The 15822-nt window shown below is 48.5% G+C and overlaps 1 protein-coding gene and 1 long non-coding RNA gene across 4 annotated transcripts in view; one reads left to right on the top strand and one right to left on the bottom strand.

The window, feature by feature from the left end:
• Positions 1-15822, top strand: part of LOC108549321 (colorectal mutant cancer protein) — a 42732-nt gene that overhangs the window by 25547 nt on the left and 1363 nt on the right. The window contains exons 4-14 of one of the 3 annotated variants that reach the window (XM_017902652.1): positions 10735-10996; positions 11340-11488; positions 11716-11937; positions 12248-12436; positions 12581-12771; positions 12862-13128; positions 13189-13384; positions 13463-13654; positions 13724-13911; positions 13982-14084; positions 14837-15416. In XM_017902652.1, coding sequence (XP_017758141.1) covers positions 10735-10996; positions 11340-11488; positions 11716-11937; positions 12248-12436; positions 12581-12771; positions 12862-13128; positions 13189-13384; positions 13463-13654; positions 13724-13911; positions 13982-14084; positions 14837-14947 — 2070 coding nt within the window. In that variant the 3' untranslated portion in view covers positions 14948-15416. Of the gene's footprint in view, positions 1-10734; positions 10997-11339; positions 11489-11715; positions 11938-12247; positions 12437-12580; positions 12772-12861; positions 13129-13188; positions 13385-13462; positions 13655-13723; positions 13912-13981; positions 14085-14836; positions 15417-15822 lie in introns of those variants that run through there. The other 2 variants (XM_017902653.1, XM_017902654.1) reach the window with 2 other exon arrangements.
• On the bottom strand, positions 14149-14396 carry LOC108549323 (uncharacterized). Its single transcript, XR_001890309.1, has 2 exons — positions 14318-14396; positions 14149-14241 (listed from the first exon to the last, which is right to left on the bottom strand). It is a non-coding gene; the product is annotated as an uncharacterized LOC108549323 (long non-coding RNA).

Raw genomic sequence — 15822 nt, 5'->3', positions numbered from 1 at the left:
GCCAGCTGGAAAGACAATTCCTCCCTTTTACGCACTCGACGTGCCCGCTAATTAATAATCAAGATAGCGATCTGATCGCGAGTTATAGGAGGAACGAGTGAGTCAACGCGACAAATTTGCCACAGCCATGCGCGGCATACTTGAAAACGAGACGGAGAAAGAGAGAAAGGGTGACGAGGTTGAAAAGGGAAGGGTCTTCGTTTGGCGTCAGCAGAATGTAAATGTCCCCTGGATAGGCTGCGACGATAAACGATAAGCTAATCCATCGAAGGCAAGCGCCGCGCAGCTGCTAAAACTCGCTGTTTGTACAACCTTTGGCCTTCCTCGCTGGCTACTTTCGCTGCTTTCTTCTCAGGCTTTTTCAACCCGTTAACTGACTTTTCTTCGCCGTTGTTTGACCAACGTTGCGCGATAATGGATCAAGGGATCGGACAGCCACGGCTCGTCCCATGATCTACTTTGTGTACGGTGAAAAAGATAACGCGGCCAGTTCGGTATTCCGTTTGTAACGTTCCGAAGCATTACGGACGATCGTTTCTTCGAATCGTAACTTCAGACCCGGCCCCGCAAGAAATTCGCTATTACGGTGTACCGGTTGCCAGCGATTTTTACCGATGCACGCGGGTATCGCCCAGGTATTCCCCGCGATACTACGCGAACGGATAGCTGTCCGATGTCGTAGACTTTCTCCGCGTCGCAATTAATAAGGATCGTTGGAGCGTGTAAAGCAGAGGGAAAAAAGGAGGGACAGGAGCGCGAGGTAATACCGATTCGATTAACATACGCGTGGATCTCATAGCCGGCGATACTGGAAAGAAACGGTAACGATTAGCGATCCCTTTCCCGCAATGGGCTTTCCGTATACGGAGCAAACCGGCGAGAAATCGGCGCGCAGAGGCGATGTAATTGAATCTGAATTATAAACACGACCTCTCGTCGATTTCACGTGTCATTAATTTTCAACTGGCTCGCGAAAACTGGACCGCAGCCGCGCGGAATCACTCGGGCTCGCTCTTTTTCCGCAAAAAGTCTCGACCAGCAGGCGAGTAGCTTCCATAATTGGTATCCGCCGACGTTGCTCCCTGACCATCCCTACTAAATTCGCAACGCGGTTTTCCCGGCATGCCGCGCGGTTGCGTCGCCTTGACTAATTAACTCGTTTAATTAACGCGCCTGCCTGCCTGCCTGCCTGCTACAACACCGGTCAACGCTGCGGAATTTCGGCGTTTTTCGTCCACCTGGCGAATACCTTTCGTCATCCTCTGGCTCCGCGTCGATAAATTAGGCCATTGATCGAGCTCGGGAAAAGCGTAACGATTGTATCGTCGACATCGATAAGAATTAATCGCGAGTCAGAATGGAATATCGCAATGGCAGCCGCTTTGATCGCATTGGCTCTGCGTAAAAACTAATTGCTGTCGGCAATAAGGGCCTCGTTAGGCCCGAGACAGAAATACGCGCCCCTTCCTCGCGTCTCATAATTGCCGGTCGAGCAATTAATTTATTTCGCCGCTACGGCCGTTTCGCGACGCGTCCTCGTCGGGCCACGATTCCGTCGAGAATCGATAGACACTAGCCGAGCAATTAAGCAGCTTTCTAAATCGACTGGTTCACGCTAACGGCCACCGCACGCGAACTCGATTATGCCCTGGGTAACCAGCGGTCCTCGGTTGTTATCAAATTCCGATGTCTCGCGCGTACCCTTGCGTAAACTGTCCCACGAACCACGCGTTCGCGTCTCGCCAATCGTTTTCCTATCGAAATCCCGCAATTTTGGCCACGCGGCTGCCTCGGAGGACTCGAGGCCAATAGACCTCGTGGATCCTCGTGGATCGATTAACCTTTCTCTTCTTTGCGTAGAAGTACCCACAACCGTGGATACGTTGGTCGTTGCGCGAACAGCCATTTTAACTGGGTTAATGACAAGTCGCTTAGCCCGACCGACTCGAAATACATATTCAATTAGCGGGGTTATTACAGCCTGTCTAGCCTGTTTAGCTTCTTATTGATTCATGTGGAACAGCTGAAAGCCTGACCGAGCCCAAACTGATAGCCATTGAATACGTCTTCTGCCGTACCTCGGTTACGTAAATGTCTTCCATCCAATCAATTCGTCTTCTCCTATCCGCCTATTCTCTTCTCTGCAACTCGAGGATTGCTAGACGGTGACATCTGCCAACCACGTGGCGCGGTACAAGAAATTATTTTGTTTCACCCGGGGTTTACGCTCGAGACGCGCAGCGTCTGGGGAAAATTTGGCGCGTCCTCCGATGGCCGCGTTCCGCGCTCGCACAATGACGGATTTTTCACAGCGATTGTCGACCTCGGTCGAAACGATCCTCCGGAGAAGATAGGACAGGCCAAGGTCCCCCCGTTCGGTGTGAAAAAGGCACGAGTGCCCTCCTCGACTTCCGCCGGCGAACTTCCGTTAAACCAGCGTCATCCACCGCAACGATTCGCAGTTTTTTCACGCTTTTACCACGAGGTACGCGCAGGAATCATTCGAGATCTCGCGAGAAATGAAATCTGCGCTCAGTTCGGGTAATAAAGTTCCGTATGGACAATGCAGCCGCTGATGGGAAGATTGGTTCACGGATAACAGCGCGACTATTGCGAGGCAACCGAGTGAAACAACAGGCCATGGTCGCGGGCTATTGTCGAAAGCTCGAGTAGCAGAAGCAGAAACGGGGATTCGGTGATAACGCGAACGGTTATTACACGGAGCTCGCGTTTTGTTGACGAAGCGTTGGATCGACAGCTGCGGCCAAGCGACGAAACGCGTGGTTGAAAGCTCAACGAACAGACTGTCGGGGAGTTGGGCCATCGAAGGCCGGCGTTGACCGGGCCACTAATGACAAGTTAGCGTTGGATCGACAGCTGCGGCCAAGCGACGAAACGCGTGGTTGAAAGCTCAACGAACAGACTAGACTGTCGGGGAGTTGGGCCATCGAAGGCCGGCGTTGACCGGGCCACTAATGACAAGCTAACGAGCAACCGGCATGGCGTGCTCGTTAAACACGTGGAAAATGTAAAAACTTCAGCCCGCAAATCTCACGCCATTAAACGTTCAGCGGCGGTGCTCGAGCTTTTCCGCGATTTCGATGGTGAAAGCAGCGCGCGTCGGGACGCTGGTGCCCGCGGGCCGAGGAACGAGCGCGGCGCGTGCCAAAGCAGAAAAATCTCGCCGCGAATTATAATTAGAGTGGCTGCGATTTTCGCGTTTCATGCTCTAAATTGGAATCGCGTTCAGACAGTCTGTACCCCTTTCCTCGAACGCGTCGCTGGTGGGCTGCGGCGCGTATCGTTAGAGCGTATCGTTAGAGCGTATCGAAGCATGAAACGTGCTAGAGCTAGTCGCCTGGAGAAGACGATACAGGCAGGAAGATGTTTTTGCCGGCAACAAAGGTTTCTTTATTTGAATTCAATGATCGAATCGCTGGACGAATTGGAAGGCGTGACCGTGACGGCAGCTCTCGGCTCGGTTTGACTGCCAAGTATTCGATACGGGAAAGAAGATAGGCGCGTATAGGAAGTTGGATTCGATTGACAAAGGACTGGTCGCCACGGTGTAGCGTGGAAAAGTTACGCGGTAGTTGAATAGGCCAATAGCACGCAATCACGGATCGCACAATGACCGATCGAACTTTTACGTCGTTACTCTTATTCAGTCTCGAGTCTCGCCCTTCGTTCGCTCCGATCCAGGCATGCTTTCGTTACACGAAATCCTTTGTCTTCGGACAAGCGGCATTAATCATAGGCAGGATGTAGGATCGAATAGTTACACCGACCTAAGGAGGTCCCCGGCGGTAACCTAATTACAGCAGGGAAAACTGCAGCTAGATTCCACTACCGATCGCTACAATGTCGCAATATCTCGTCGCCAGTCACTCCATCGTCGCATTGCTTCGCGTAACCGAGCGTGACGAAGAGTCTGTCCCGTGAACAGCCTGGTTGGTGCAGTGTCTTTAACGCGAACGCGAGACAAAAGCGGAAGTGCAAACGGTCAGAGGAGAGCAGTGTCGTCGAACCAGGGACTCTTTTCTTTAACGAGAAACGCGAAAGAGCTTCGGCGACCCGCGAATCGCGGATGAAAGATGTTAGAGTGAGGAAAAGTTAAGTAGAAGCACAGAGACAAGGTGGCGGGTTTCACCGTGGCCGTGAACAATGGCTCCGCGGAGCCAGCTTACTACGTGGACCGGTTGCACCAGCACAGAGTCCAGATACAACAGCAGCAGCAGCAACATTGTCAGCAGACGACCAGGTACACCGTGCAGCCGAATCACGTCTCTATTCCTGGCAAAGAGATCCTCGAACCACCGCGTAGGGACCTGGTGTACGTGCATTGCGCCACCACGGAAGACGAGGATGCCGAGGAGGAAGAAGAGGAACCAAAAGGATTAACCAGGTCTAGGTCGTGGCTCTGCTGCCCTGGCGATCGCAGTTCCGACAGAACCGTCCCTATCCAGATCGAAGCTAGTCACAGGGACAAGCAGCAGGAGTCAGTAAGTCGTCGAGATCGCGATCTCGCGTTAAACGCCTTTCGAAAGCGAGTCTCCGTTTTCTCCATCGATCAATTAGCAATCGATCTGGGAAGCTTAACCGTCTCGTTAAGCTGTCCATCCACGATCGTTCGAGTCTCCGATCGAACTTAACGAGCGAGCAATAAAACACGGAGAATTGTCGCGTTAAACGTTTTGTCCCGCGAATCTAACCCCTACTCACCGGTTCGCGATTGCAGCTGTTCAGGCCGTAATTCAAGGCTTGTTCCAACTTCCTCCGCGTTAACGTCCGCTAGACACGAAGATTTCGCTCGCTTAACCGACTATTCCCGTTTCTTTCGAATCGATAGGGATTCGACGAAATTGGCAGTCCGGACTAGCCGATTACGGGCTAATTCTCAACTTTATCCCGGGTATCGATTAAACGTGCATCGGATAAAGGAACGCGTTAGACGATGGAAAAGCGCGAAGCAGGGGTGGCGAAATTCGACGGCGCGTGATGGAAGCGCGGCAACGAAACGCGAAACAGACCTTCCGCCAGGGGCGAACAGCATTTCGACACTGGATAATGGAGTTACGTAATTTTTGCCGGTGTATTCGATTCGAAAGCTCGGGGCCGCGGCCTCGTCGAGAGCGATGGATCGGCCCGCCTCTGAGGAACAGGACGATGTTTCTGTCCTTCCGGTTCGCTTTCACCCTCTTGCCCTCTTCTCTGCTCATCCGTCTCCTCTCCATATTCATCCCGAAGCGGATCGTTCATTTTTTATCCTTCTCGTCTTCTCTCGTTCTCTATGCGTCACGTTTAGATTGTCTTTTCCTCTCGTCTCCCTCTCCCCCTCTCCCCTTCTCTGTCTGTCCTGTTCCCATAGGTTCTTCTCGCTTTTCCTCGCTTCCCGTCGAGCTTTCCCTTCGTTTCCCTCTCTCTCTCTCTCTCTCTCTCTCTTTCGTCCTCCTTTTCCCTCCACCTCGGCAGCCAGAGCCCCGTCGAGCTGAATCCGTTCGTCTGCCGTTGTCTTTGTCGTCCTCAACCCCCTGTCTGTCTCTCCGTAAGCTTATGCAGAATCGACTACTACCCTTTAAACTTTAATCCGGCAGGAATAGAGCGGCGGGCGAGCCACGGCTAACCAACCGGACGATCGATTTCACAGAGGAATTTCAAATAAACTTTCGTTCCCGTAATTTCGTTTCGCCCGCTCCGACACTTCCAGCAGCCCCAACGCTTCTGTCCGATTCCATATTTTCCGTCAAATCACCGGCCCAGACTCCGCCGTCTGTCTGTCATTGCCGATTTCTTCTCTTCCCCGTTCGCCGATGTTTGCAGCAACGTTCACCGGGTAGAACGGCCGCGATTTCTTCGCACGCGACCCCGGTTCACTGTCAACGTCGTTGAACCGAGTCATTAACTCGTGAGAGGTCTAATGGATCCGGCGGGTCGAGGACTCCTCGATCTCCCTCCTGACGCGTGCACCGTTTTCGAAAATTTCATTCCCACTACCGGATTAGCTGCACGCGGGTCATCCTCGAAGAGAGGGATCCTCTCTGTGTGTCTCGTTACTCGACGGAAGAAGACGGGGATGTCATTTCGCAGGCAACGTGCTCTCGCATCGGGGCAGAATAGACGTGTCTGTGGGTTACCTCTTTTGTCCCAGCGGCCACAAAAGGACCGTTTGAAACGGCGTGCTAACCCCTTAGCCGGTTCGTCTTCGTTCAACGATCTCCCCCCGTGGATCAAAACGGGTAAGGTTGCTCGTCCCTTTTGACGACCGGACAAAGAGAAGAAAAAGGGTCACGGAAGCTTGGTGAAGGAATTTACCATCTCGAAAGGGGACACCTACTTGACCTCTTTAACGGATTACCGGCCGGGTCCATTTTCATTGGAAAAAATCTTGTTACGAACTATCGGTTCCCCGTGATCTCGTTACCAGCTCGCTGAACCGTTCGTCAGCCAACGAAAAGACGAACCTCGTTTCGACGCAAACCTCTCTGATACGTCGACGGCAAGGTTATCGTAATTCTCGCCCATGAAACGTGATGTACTTTACAACGAAGCCTGCGCCGGGCACCTTTGTACCTATATAAAATTCGATTATTCGCCTCTGCGTCGGGCAACGACTGCTCGTGCGCGAATACTGCCGAGTTTTCATCTCGTCTCGTCGAACAGACCTGGCTTTTCGCACGAAAAAACGCAGCAGTCGTTCGGTCTCGTTCGATTGCCCTGCTGTTATTGACTTTCACGCTGCGCCTTTGGAAGAAATTCCTTCTTCCACGCCTGTACAATCGGTGCAACTACAGCGGATAGATAATCGGTAGATTCTGCGACTTTTCGACGATCCATCGGACGCGTAACAATTTCCCAAACGTTTATTTCGAACGATTTAATCTTCGCTCGGCTCTTTCGCCGAAGGCTGAATCACTGGTCGGAGAAGGAACAGTGAACCCGAGGCTCGTATTTCATCAGGATGATGCGGCAGAGCGTGGCGCGTCGAGCAGCAAAAGAGTTCTTTCTGCCGGAAAATAATACGTCTGTGACGGAGCTCAGACAGACAGACGGCAAGACATTAACGACTTAGCGCGTGGAAATGTTTTTAAAGCTCTCACCTCACGTCCCACCTTCGTCCGACGTTCGCTTCGTCGATTTCTCTGCTTCCTTTCTCTACTCGACATCCGGCAGGAAAGTGTCCCGATTACCCGGCTCCCCTCGTAGACCCGAAAAGCTTGCGAATCTTTGGTCGAAAGTGCGGCAGAGGTATCGAGGAATCGAAGGTCTATCGCGCGAACGAGGACAATCGCACGCAATCATCATCGACGAAGAATGTTTCCTTGAACCGATCGATCCAGGTGGTAAAACGACTCGTATAGAAGTTGCCCAGAGGCTGCTACCATGTTCGGCTCCCTTTGAAACGTTCTAATCCAGAGACGGAGGCGTTTGGTCGCGCAACTGGAGAATTTCGCGGGGTGCTGGTCGGGAGAAAAATGGAGCGAGTGCGTGGCCAACAGGTGCTCCCTTTTCTCCCTCGGGATTCGGGTTTTGAAAGCAAACAGACGGTAAATTTCAAGGCAAACACGGCCGGGAGAAAGGCGAACGTTTCGAGTGAAACTCGGAAGATTTGCGGCGGAAAAGGCGAGCCAAGATCTCTCGACCGCGTAGGATGAGCCACGATTATTTTATCGAACCGAACGACCGGCTGGGTCTGTCGATGTCTCGTTTGCGTTCGTTTCAAAACGTCGCGTGTATTCTTGGCCTTATGCGACACGCGCGATCGCCATTTAAGACGATTGTTATGCGAATTTCACCCAGGTGCTTCTCGGAATACGAGCACGTACTCCGATTGTCCCCGTATTGTTCGTCACGTGCATAATCGTCGTCGACGGGTGGAAAACTTTCTACAGCCATCGAGAAGGCAAAGTTTCCCTCGAGCCAGGCCCCTATAGCACCATCCACGAGCTTCATCGCGAACGGATTTACCCCGCCCCTGGTTCCCAAGTAATTTCGCGTATCAAAGACGAGAACGAACTAGCGAGTTCTATCTATCCGGGACAGGATATCGGGTATTCGACTGTCGAGAAAGTTGATGCCCCTCTCGGTCACCCTTGTCGTCGGCTTTACACCACTTTACCGCAATTTCCGGTATCATTTTACGTCCATGGACGTCTCGCGGGAGAGAAATTCGATGGAATCGGTGATGGTCGAAGGCGCGTGCTTGAAACACGCATGGCCAGAAGAACACGAGAAGGAAACGAGAGAAGCCCGTGCAAGCTGTCTTCTTTGGTAATCGCCTGGTCGTGAGTCATTGCGAAGAATTCGCTCCAACAGGCTCGTTTTGTCGGCGTGACACGACTCGTTGTGCAACGGACTCGATTCTTTTCCAGTCGTGGAAACAACGCCGGCTTTACGCGATCCTCGCGAACACGGATCAACTGCGAACGTAGTACCGATCTTGCTGAATTTGCCCCGGAGAACGACATTGCGGATCGAATCGCGTCGGTTGCGGATGAACCAAGATAAACGGGTATAGAAAAAGACCATGCGGTAAAATTGCTTTATTCGATGAGAAGAACCGCGTTCACGTCACTGCCGCGTTTATGGCAACATCCGTTAACATACGCGTAAGTCGATGAACGAGCACGATGACCAGCGGCCTCGTCGAGGGCCACTTGTATCCCTTACGGTACTCCGACACTCAGGACTCGATGTCGCACATGGGCACCGGGTCTTTGCCGCAAGTGCCCACGTTGCAACGAGGAGGGGCCATCACGCAGGGTTTGCCCCCCGGACAGGGTGGAGCGTCCTTGCAGGTTTTGCCCGGTACATGGACCAACTTGCCCTCGCCTGGCATCACGAGCATCGCGCAAAGCACTGCCAGGATAAGCGCCAAAGTCAACTGGAACTTCATCTTCCTCCGCCGCGTTCCACACCGTTCTGAAACTGTAATGACACGCGTGAGGGAATTTTCCACGCGTTGGATAGCTTGGCACAGAGCGCAGCTCCGTGTTTTCTCACGAATATTCCAGCCTCTGCCGTTTACACTCCGAATCGTGTAATCGTATATACGTAATCACCGACGAATAAATAGTTAGAGAATACTCGGTGGGCTTTTACATTTCGTTATCAGACATTCTGTTAAATTCGGATGGTGGATTTTTCAAATACCTTTTCTGTGACAGCCACACGACTGTACGACACGCGTTGGTTATTTCGTTTCTTTATTTTAACTGACGCTGATTAATGTAATTTCTTTGCTGATATATAATTGACCTTTGCGAAATACGCATGTACGCGTATCGGAGCACCGGTTCCTATCTCGTCGACGATAAGAACATGGAAAATTGACAGTTACGCTACGTTTAAGTAAACGTGTTCCCGAATTGAACGAAAAAGCGAATCGGCGAACTAGCGGATAGCGACGCGAAAAAATGGCGAACACGCGAAAGTACAAGCGAAAGAGGAGAAGAATGAGCAAAAAGTTCGGTGTCTCGTGGACAAGCCGGATGACAAACTAGTTTACCTGTCGTCGAGAATACGCGTAAGACACTCTTCGGGGCAGGACACACACACGATCCTCTTTCTCTCCCTCTCTGGACAGGAGGACGACTCGCGAATGAAACTTCGTAATTACGGGCCGCGATTCTTATACGTATCCCTTGACGTTTTTCTCTCTCCCTCTTGATCGGCGTGCGCTATCACGCGGCCAGCAATCATTAGCGGCTCGTCGTCTTGTAACGTTCGTCATGCCCGGTTGCCTTCGCGAAGGACACTCCGCGAGGTACGATACCGCGTAAACACGTATCCGCGCGCTCCTACGCATTTTTCAACATTTTATTCCTCTCTTTTCTACCTTCACGCTCGAAATGCAGCGAATGCGACGAAATTAATGAAGGCCACCGGTAATAAGGAGGGGGATCGCGTCTGGGCCTGGCGACCATTTACGGGAACACCGCGACGATTCGCTGCAAACAGCCGCTTCCGCTCATCGTCGTGATCGACCAAATTCGAGTCTCCGACGAAATAAAAGCGGTCCTGACTAAAAGCGGGAAGGTCGAATCTCGAATGAAAAATACGGCCAAATTGCCGCGAACGCGACGATCATTTTGGTATCTTTAATTCGATCAGCTCGGCCCGAAGTGAATGGATGAACGCGTTCAAGGATCGTCCTCGACGAAACGTAGAATTAGCGAATTATTTTTTCCTCTACGATCATTCGAACATCGTAATTCGTTGCGACCAGAAGTTATTAAGCGAATAGTCAAGGATAACCGTGGCAAGAATTTAATTATTCCGTACGCTTCCGAATCGTAGCGTGTACAGGTAAGACGATCTTCATCCACTCGTCTTACTGTGACAACCTTGACCACGAGCAGTTGCGTCACCGAACTGAAATCAAAAACGTAGCGGACTCTGAGTCACGATATCGCCATACGGTGTTACGAAATCGTTATACGATATTTGCCAAACCGTGAAATCGAATTTCTCCGATGAAGTTCCGTCGATCCGTCATCGGACCTCCAACGAAGCGTTCCGAAGGACTCGGAAGCCTTATCTCGTGGATAAGGCTGGAAAGTCTCGTAACGCGCCTGGTGAAAGCTTCCATCCACTCCGCCATTCGTTCCGCCGTCCATTCCGTCGTCCACTCGAAAGACAAAAGCCTGTTGAACCCGGTGACATCGCGGTAACTTTCTCCCAGCGAAATGTAAACATGATCGATGGTTGATCGAGGGATCCACGGTTCTGTTTCAGCTGCACGCGGCCGCGCTGTCATCGCTGCGATCCGAGGTCGCCGAGCTGAACTCAAGGCTGGTGGCTGCGACACGAGCCAGGGAGGCTACCGAGGCGGCTCTGGTCCGCGCGGAGGTGCAGGCCGCGCGAGCCGAGCAGAGAGCAGAGCAGCAAGCGGCGAGACACGAGGAGAGGCTGACCGAGTTGCATTCCGTGATAGCCGAGCTCGGCAGGCAGCTCGAGAGGCATCGGGCTACCGTAATTGCCGAGGAGGATGAGTCCGGTAAGGGAGAGAACGGAACGACCGATTCCGTAAATCTGTGCAGAGAGCCCGGTCTACTACCTCCTTTCGACAGAGATTTATGGACCGAGGCTGTTTGATGTTTTAACGCGTTCCCTGCTGCGAGCCACTTCACCGTTCCTTTCCCCCACCATTTGCTCGAAATTCGAAATTCTACGTGGCAGGATATTGTTTGGCCGTGTTGTAACTATTTCTGTACGTAACAGCTCGTTGCTTTCGTGCAGCTCTGCGAGATAGGAATTTCCTCTTATTTATTTCTCCACTTTTGTTTAATTGCTTTGAAGAATAACGCAATGTTTCTCGTTCCGTCTTTGCTGATACGTAGAAATAGAGACGAGCCGAGACGCAGAAGGGTCTATTACCAACCCGGTGGAGGAGAGCGAGGCTGGAGGTGACATTCAAGGTGATGGAGATCGTACCTTGGGCGATGCTGATTCCAGTTGCTGCGAGGACATCGAGCCACGCACCGCCGAGGTATACTCGTGGATCGATTTCAAACTTGGGCGATCGAACTTGCGTGTAGAAGAAAGTACCGTAATTATCTCGAAACTATCGGAAATAGTGTGGATAGCAGGTATAGAATCGTGAAAAGTTGCCCAGTTTAGACGTTACCCCCTCGAATTTTATTGCTATTCCCTCGACTTTTCGCCCAAGTCTCTTGCATAATTCAGGAGTAATTGCATAATGCTTTCCATCGACAGAATGGAAGAGAACAGTTAGACAGTCCGGCGGCATTACCAACGCCAGAGCCAACCCAGCAGGCGGCCTCGTGCCAAAGCGTGGCAGTGGCAGCTTTACAAGAAGAGGTCACAGCCCTTCGCGCAGAAATCTCGAGCTTGCAGGCTCAGCTGGCCAATTTCAAGAATCAGGCTAGCAATCAGAGGCAACAGGCTGGCAGCGAGTCACCCCGTAGAGAAGTACGAGTGGGTAGCAATTTGACCTATTGTGACGTGTCCCGGGACACGAGCAATCAATGTGGTTTCGGTCTATAGAGGCCGCTCCGAGACTTTGCAGTTCGCAAAGAGGCTCCGTGATGAAAAGGAGATCGTTCTTTTCATCTTGCTGCACCCGAAATGCACTCTCCCCCTTTGGAACGAACCGTTGAATGTCGAACGAATTTTTTGCACCGTTACTCCTGCTTTGGCCAGCCTTTGATCAGCCAACACTTTCACAAAAATATTTATCAACCCTTCCGACTGTAATGTTTTCCTCGTGCTCCTTTGATTTCCGCAGACAAGAGGCAACACCAGCTCGCCGGAACCTTTGAGTGCACCTTGCTCGCCACTCTTGCCACCCCTGCAGACACCGCCGACAAAGAGTGTAACGAGGGAGGAAGCTCCGGTTCTTAAAATAGCCGAGAGGGTAAGACTCAGGAGGACCGACGAGAGACACATCACAGGACCCGATATTACCAACCTAGGGGTACGTTATCATCGCCCGTTGTCCCTGGTTTTTACTTCTGCGATTACTCGCGAATCATCTTCCACCGTATCGAGCGAAATCGATGCTGTAAAAGCTGGAATTATTTTTTTAACCTTCCCGCCTTCTCGCTTGGAATTTAAATAGGTGTGTTCCACGATGGTGGCCGAACATCTGGTGTCGGATCTGCTCGAACACTCGAATCTTCAAGAATTAAACGGATCCGAGAAGCAGTTTGAAGTGGAAACCGAAAGGTTGAACAGCAGGCTGGAGCACGCGCGAGCAAATAATGCGGTTCTCGCATTGACATTACACGAGAGCAAAGCGCAATGCGACAGGTATCTTTGTGTTTCACTTTTGAAAAAATAAAATGCAAAATATGAGAATCTTTGTGAAAGAAGGATATCTATCTCCTCGTCTGCTTTTAGATTGAGTCTTTTAGTTGGCAAGTACGAATCGAACGCGACCGCGTTACGATTAGCGCTCTCCTACAGTGATCGCGCGATAGAAGCGTACGACGTGCTAGTAGCATTGCTGGAAAGCGAGATTGCCCTGTCGACGGAAAGAAACAGCATTACGATCGATAACAGAAGAACAGCTGAGATCGTAGCCTATCATGTATTGAATAAATTGGAGAACGAATGTATGAATACCCTGAATGCGCCATGGGATGATAGTATAGTTTTATCGGACGAGTAAGTACATTGCGATCTATTGATAAACCTATAGCTTTTGTAATTATCTGGTAAATTTAGATCCGAAGTGGCTTGGTGCGTCGAAGACGAGCAACGACTCAGAAGACATATTAGCAGACTGAAAGGAGAACGAGCCATGGTTCGCTCGACTGTAGTGGAATTGGAAAGTGTTCACGCTGAACCATTAAATTCGAAGAATACCATTTCCCTCGCCGAAGCCCGGAAGTTAGATTTAGAAACCGCTGTACTTATGCAGGTTTGTCCATGGCATGGATTAGACACGGCTTGTTACGGGGTTCCAAAAACAAATGTAATTCATTTGACAATGATGCAGGAATTGATGGCTATGAGGGAGGATAAGGCAGAGCTACGAGCACGGGTTTTTCTGTTGGAGAAGGAACGAGCTACCATAGAATTGAAATTAAATGCACGTGATACGCAAATCGCGGCTCAACATGCTGCTATTGAACATCTTCAAGGTCAACTCAGTGATACAGAAGCCATGCTGGCTATGGCTACGAATAAAGTAAAAATATAACGATTAATTGAAATAATTATACTTCTTTTCGAATTAACGAGCATGCGTTGTATGTAGGACCGAGGTTTAAGCGATAACGAAAGCGAAGGCATGGAATCCGAATTAATTGAAGCACTAGGTCGAGAGGCCAGGTTAAAGGAGCGTTTGCAAGAATTAGTTTCTACTTTAGATAAAGTTAATAAAAATTCCGAGTTGAGGCATCAACAGTCGGCTGAGCTTGTTAACGATTTGAAAAGAGCTAATGGGTAATTAAATTATAGATAAAAAGCAAAATACTACTGATTGAAAAATATTACTTTTTAACTTCATTTTTAGAGCCCTGGTACAAACTTTAGAAAAGTCTAAGAAGAAATATCAATCCAGGTTAAAAAAATTGGAACAACAAATGTTGGGCATGGTGGAGAGACATGCTGCACAGGTATGAACAAGCATAAATGTGGTGTGTGATATGAAGTTAAGAAGAACTGTCAGAATTGTGCTTATACATTTGTAAAACAATTTATTATACTTTGTACATGTCTTTGCATAAATTACATTCCTTATCTCTTGATAAACTATGTCAGTCCTCGGAAGGCCTATAAAAGTGGAGAGCATTAGTCGGGCCTTTGTTGCTGTAAAAATGAGATATAGATGTTATGGTGTTGTACTCACTGATTTACTATCATACAAACTCACAAATGCCATCTTTATCCATTACTTTTCTGTCTGCATTTGCAATGATTCACTCATAATTCGTTCATTTGTCGTAATCTTCCTTCAACCGTATCGTTTATTATTCTTCTTTTATACGTTTTATAAAAGTTAACCTCTCCGACGTGCCAATGTATCATAAGGAATTCGATCACACCACCCATGACAAAGAATAACGGTAAAAAGCGAAATTCTCCAAAAGCTTTACCGGGCATTTTATGTACAAATTTAACTATTTTTCTATGTATATTCGTCATTGTTAAATTCACCGTAAAATGTATTATAGTAATCAACACAATGATGCTTCTGCACTATGGTTATCGCCATCTTGGATCTTTTTTAATATTGAGCTGCGCCTGATTCTGCGCAGTTATATCGTATCAATTTAATCGTAATTAGTAATGTAACTATTTGGTTTTTTCTTCCTCTTTTCTCTTTTTTCGTTTTTTTTTTTTTTTACACGCATATTTTAATTTGTAGGTAAAATCTCTAAAACAGCGGATAGCATTGCTTGAGGAGGAATCGACAGGATATAAAACAAGTTTACCACTGCAGTCACAGAGTTCTGGCGCCAGCGAAACATCATTATGACAATTTAGTGATTAATGGAAATCAATTAATACGGGCTCTACAAGTGTTTTCACTATCCTTCCCATCGTTACAAAACGATCGAAACGGAAAGAAAATTTGCGTATTTTTTTACACGAATAGTTGCCCAAGAATAATGCTTGATTATTCGCTTTTGTAATTATATTAAAAAAAAAAAAAAGTACGAGTTAGAAGCTATCCTAACAAACTAAATTACAAGCTAGGCTTACGCAAAAATGTGCTACTGATACATCAATGCAAGCAAACTATTTAAGAAAGTCCTCCAAGTATACTGTGAATTATAAATAATTGTTACATGATACTATATGTCATTTATAGACGATGATATTCATCTTGTAAATATGTATATTAAATAAGCATTAAAGAAAAGCGTGATATGTGTAAACTATGATGAAATAAATTGTGCTTTATTAAATCCGGTATTGTGGCAAAAAATTGAAGGCAACTTCAGGTAATTTATTTCTGTTTATTTTTTATTTCTGTTTATTATTCGCTTCTTATCCATTTAACCACATTTCCACGACTCTTGTAATAAAAAAATCTTATCTAGCGGGATATTTAAATAATTACACGTTAACAGCATAACTAATTCATTTATTTACTAAAATATTATTAACATATTAATTGAGTTCCTCTCGTTCTTGTAATCGTTTTTGAAATGCCTCTTCTATGAGATCGTCTAGATCGGCAAGCGGTTTATATATCGTGTGTATAACTTGTGCACCGGCCGCCATCGATAGAAAAGATAATGTAATTAAAGAAATATATCGAGACCATGATATACCATATGGCATCGTATTAATTATCTACAATCATAAATATAAGTAAACTTCAAAATTACATTACTTACTGTAATT

This window comes from Eufriesea mexicana, unplaced genomic scaffold (assembly GCF_001483705.2).
Source record: "Eufriesea mexicana isolate 0111107269 unplaced genomic scaffold, ASM148370v2 scaffold1837, whole genome shotgun sequence".
Lineage (NCBI taxonomy): Eukaryota > Metazoa > Arthropoda > Insecta > Hymenoptera > Apidae > Eufriesea > Eufriesea mexicana.
Note: the sequence above shows the minus strand (reverse complement) of the source record. Positions and strands in the feature narration are given on the sequence as shown.